The 5,308-nt window shown below is 41.5% G+C and overlaps 1 protein-coding gene across 1 annotated transcript; it reads left to right on the top strand.

The window, feature by feature from the left end:
* The first annotated feature begins 1,086 nt into the window (after positions 1-1,086).
* hoxc13a (homeobox C13a) lies at positions 1,087-5,068 on the top strand. Its single transcript, XM_058643147.1, has 2 exons — positions 1,087-1,949; positions 3,996-5,068. Exons 1-2 carry the CDS (start codon positions 1,286-1,288, stop codon positions 4,250-4,252), a joined length of 921 nt encoding a protein of 306 aa, XP_058499130.1. The 5' UTR covers positions 1,087-1,285; the 3' UTR covers positions 4,253-5,068.
* Positions 5,069-5,308: the final 240 nt, after the last annotated feature.

Genomic DNA, 5,308 nt, shown 5'->3' with positions numbered 1-5,308 from the left:
ATGTTTCTCATTTTCGCCTGGAAACCGTCATCATCCACTCATATATATGAATGAATCACATCTCGCCAAGTCGTTTAATGCTCGTTTTGTATGGGTTCAAACGTTTCTGGGGGACGCTGTGACGGATGAGATTTTTGCCCAAACGCACGACAGAATGTGTCGTATAGGAATAAAAATAAATCATCATTCATCGTTGGTAATAACTGCAATTATGCAAAAGTAGACTGTGTACTTGGTATCTTACCTGCAATGGCTCTCACCTCGTCTTGTGGCTCTCACTGCAGAGCTATCACGACACACTTGACTAATATAAAACTCCTAGTTCTGCATCTTCTCATTCACTGCATCCCCCCCCCCCCCCCCCCCAACACACACACACACACTTTGCCAAATTATCCTTTTTACATCTGATTGATTAATAACAAAATAAGCATCCCATACCGAATATATGTGCTATAGTTGGTAGCTCCACACTAAACTGTGACCTCCTGAAAAGGCAGCATGTGTGATTATTACATTCATGCTGAAAAGGAATATTCCACACACAGGTTTAGTCACAGGATCTCACCTCAGCATGTGAATAGGTGACCTAGTGCTTCCTTCCGAACAACAGCATATCTTGATAAAACTGCACGCTTTACATATTCATGTTTGCTTTGACAACTCTCTGTTCTTGTTTTACATTATTGATATTGAATTTACCACAGAGTAGGGATCCCAGATTAAACCTCCACTTGTTTATTATTACTTTTAGTCATCAAACTAACATTCAGCTGCAAAAAGAAATTGCTCCCAGGAAGCAGTAAAACAGGTCGGACACACACTGCTGTGCGCTCCAAACAGATCAGGGTGTAGACATTAGTTTAACAGATTTATTTGGTAAAATGTGTATATGTTTTATTTTCCGTGTACAAACTGTGACATGTATCATATGCGATTATATTCTCTGGTCAGAGTCGGCCAAATTTCACAGGCTGTTTTCGTTTGCCCCAGTCCTAAAGTATCCCTTTAAGGGTGCGGGTCTATGTGATTTAAGCCAATGATATGCTTCGGTCTTCTGCGGAAAAAAAACCTGACATGTGAGGCAGTGGGTCTTTAAAGGGCTGCTCAGCCCCGACTCACAAACCCAATCTCATAGGACTCGTTAGCGTATCACGTGCCAGATTCTTAATGAAGTGGACACACGAGGGCCTGCTGTGCGCATGCGCGTGGTGTAAAATGTAGTTGGAAATGAGGTGTCCGTCTTGGAGTAGTCGACTTTTAAAAAGCATCGGCAGCCCCTGATATGACGACTTCGCTGGTTCTGCATCCACGCTGGGCGGACACCTTGATGTACGTTTATGAAAAAAGCCCGAATGACAACAACCAGAATAAAAGCCAAACAATGGAGGGACTAAGCGGTAATTGCCCTGCGACCCACTGCAGGGATCTGATGTCGCACCCCGCGCTGGGACGACATTCTGGCAGCATAGCGACCCACCAAGGCTCCGTCTACTCGGATATTTCCTCTCCAGACACCGGCCGTCAGTGTCCCGCTCCGCAAACATCATCCAGCGCGTCTTTGAGCTACGGTTACCCATTTGGAAACCCATATTACGGCTGTCGCTTATCCCATTCGCACAACGTGAACTTGCAGCAGAAGCCTTGCTCATACCACCCCGCAGAAAAATATGCCGAGCCCAGCACAGCGCTGCCCACGGAAGAACTGTCTAGCAGGGCCAAAGAGTTTGCCTTCTACCCGAGCTTCGCCAGCTCCTACCAGGCTGTTCCTGGATATCTCGACGTGTCAGTGGTGCCTAGTATCAGTGCCCACCCCGAACCGCGGCACGACGCCCTGATCCCCATGGAGGGCTACCAGCACTGGGCTCTCTCCAATGGCTGGGATGGGCAGGTGTACTGCTCCAAAGAGCAAACACAGTCTTCTCATCTGTGGAAATCACCTTTCCCAGGTAAGATATATTTTTATACATCATTTTAAGATGTCTTACTCCTTCTGAAATGCATCTATTAGTCTTGTGATGCCCTGTTTATGATTACATTTATACAGCTATTTTAATAAAGTCCCAAAACTTTGTTTAGGCTCAGGTGTTATTTGCTAATTTATTCATTTTTAATTATGTTGAAGTGCCAAAATCAACTCTGTAAGAAGTTACAGGAAACATAAATTGTGCTTTATAAACATGCAACATTCAATCCTTTTGTAAATAATATGCCTAATATTCTGCAGTTTGACATTTAACACAGTCAGTATTTTCATAGAAGTGTGCATAAAAACAAGACTACTAATCGTGGCCTTAATGCTGCCTCTTAATGAAAGTTCAGAAAAGAACCACTTTCAGTGGAAGTTATCTGCAGTTTTATTTTCTTCACTGAAGTCAATTAGTAAGTTTGAGTCACAGTGTAGAGAGTGACACCAGCTCAAACCTTTGCCCACTCCACGAGATTACATTTACTGAGATTGTTTACTGTTTGCTTTTGTCAATCTGTGTGCGTTAGAGACATGTGAACACAGCCTTTTGCATATATGTAAGGGTTCATTTGTCTATCATAAACACTCCATTCAGCCCTTGGCATCATGTTACACAACTTGCCCACAACCAATTATCAGTCCACTGTATATAACAGGATCCCCCTCTCACGTTCTATTATGCTTGTTATGTGATTGTGGACAGGGCTTAGAACATGAGTTCAGTTTACAGTGTGTTTTACTGTGCTTTTTTTCTCTTTTTTTTTTAAACACATGTTTGATTTCGTGAAATCTCAAAGTATTTAAATCATCACATATAGGCAGACCTGGTCTGAACTTCCCCACACAGCACCCGCCCACCCCGCTATATTGAAAATACACATGCAAGCCACGCAAGCACGGGCGCGCAGTCAAAGGCGCGCGCACACATGCGCAAAACACGAGCGCGCATTGTCCATATTTCCTGTCTGTCCCACTACACTGCCTTAAAGTCGAGCTGACGCGCGCACACAGTGAATTATTTTTGCTTAAATATGAAAACTGCACAAATGGTGAACGCCCCTCAGCTATAGCCTCAGTCTGTGTGTAATAGCACGTGTATACAGTGCCTAAATAACAAGGATATGATGAAGTTAATGTTTGAATATCCTTTGCCCTTCATAAAGAGACCAAAATGAAGTCTGAAGGAATATTCTAAAACCCTGACGTTAATATTCTACGGGGGTAAATAGCTGCAGCTTGCCACCATTTGTGAAAGTATTGCCTTACTTGTCCTGTCATGTTTCCCATTGGCTGTGTGCTGCACTCAGCTCCAGGCTTGGCAGAAAGGTGCAATACCACAACTTTGCTTACCTGTGCAAATAAGGCTGTGGATCCACTGTCAAAAAACAACCCCAAAAAAACACACGCAAAAGTGTAAATTTCATATTTCAATTGGAAAGACAGGAAAATTGTGACCTGGCGGGGGGAAAAAAATCATGTTGTCCATTCGTAACTTATAATGATTCAAATTCAAAGGTTTTCACATCGTTTTCTACTTTCTGATCAAATAGTTGTGATATATTTATACAATATAGTTTTCAACTTTATGAATGTATTGTTATTACTATTATTCAAACGTGTTCAGCATAATAATAGCAGTGATAATAATAATATAAGTGCTCGAATCGGCTAACAGATATAACAGGCGACAGAGGAAATGACGATCATTATAGCCACATTTTACAGTTTTTATTGTTGTAACCTGACATAAAACTGATGCATCGTGTTCTAGCAACATGTAGTGACACATTATTGTACTGAAATGTTTTTAATAATTGTGTTCCTACATGTCAGGTGCAGTACACCTGAGATCCTGACTGCAACAGGATTTCTATTGTACACACACACACACACACACACCCACACCCACGCACTCTGTCAGCTGTAGTAGTGCCGCTGAATTCGTGGAACATTGCGGTTTGTCTGTTTGTTTTTTAATTCACAAAATCTGATATTGTCCTCTCAATTTTCCTCCCTTTCCTTGCAGATGTTGTTCCGCTGCAGCCCGAGGTCAGTAGCTACCGTCGCGGCCGCAAAAAGCGGGTTCCGTACACCAAGATCCAGCTGAAGGAGCTGGAGAAAGAGTATGCAGCCAGCAAATTCATCACCAAAGACAAGAGAAGGCGCATCTCAGCCGGCACCAACCTGTCGGAGCGTCAGGTCACCATCTGGTTCCAGAACCGGCGAGTCAAGGAAAAGAAATTTGTCAGTAAATCCAAGAGCAGTCACATGCACACCACTTGATGAGATCAGCGACCTACACAACTCATACCTTCCAGAACATCATGCCATAATTTTACCTCTTGCGTCCAAAGTCGTGGCTGAAGAACATCTAGGCTGAGTGGTTGTATTTTCATTTTTTTTTTTATTATTTTATTTTTATTTTTCAATATTTGTTTGGGGTGTAATTTAAGTTCCATTTTCTCCATCGACAATGCCACCACGCCCCCCCTTTCAAGTTAGAGAAGAACTGTGAAAATATTGACAACACCCTTCACATTTGTTTTATATGAATGTACATATATAAATATATAATATTTAAAATATCTGTATTTCTAAGACAAGCATTGAGTGTTTTTGTTTTCTTCCTCTTTTTTTCTACAAACCAAATCTCTAAAGGACTGATGATATTTCAAAGATCAGATCAGAAGAAATGACTCTCTTGGTGTCATTCTTTTTTTAAAAAAAGCTTATCGCCATATGGACAAGAATTGTGGTGGTGTAAATGACACGCTGAACAACACAAAGCTCACGTGCAGAGAGAACTTTCCGGGGAGAGGATGATGTTTGTTTTTTTTGTTAATTCCCTCTGAGTTTCAAGTTATTTTCCTCTGTATGGAGTATATGTCCTTTTAAGCCTGGGGTAAAAACAAAGGCTGCTATGTTGTTAATCTGTATAGTGCAATGCGCCTTTTATTATTTAATTCATATTATCTAGTATGGCAGACCTGTAAACTGGAATATCCCAAGACCAGTATGTGTTTTCCTTTTATCAGTGAAGGATTCTGTCATGCAACTGGAATGATTGTAAACCATTAAAAAGTCAGTGAGTATTACACATGAATGCACAATGGTTTTATTTTTGTTCTGTCTTTGGTAGTGTAGTTATTGGAGCTGATCACACGCCTTGTACGAAGCCTGTACTTTTTACTTATGCGTGCAGTATGTGGAACTGTTTTGTGCTGTTGAATTGCGTACCGGTACCGTGTTTGATAAATAAATGATGATTATGAAAATGCTCAAATATTGAAGTCAATCAGCTGCCCGTGCTTGCAGCGGGATTTCCTCTCGTTTCAAATT

The sequence above is a fragment of the Solea solea genome, chromosome 11 (assembly GCF_958295425.1).
Source record: "Solea solea chromosome 11, fSolSol10.1, whole genome shotgun sequence".
Classification (NCBI taxonomy): Eukaryota; Metazoa; Chordata; class Actinopteri; order Pleuronectiformes; family Soleidae; genus Solea; species Solea solea.
Note: the sequence above shows the minus strand (reverse complement) of the source record. Positions and strands in the feature narration are given on the sequence as shown.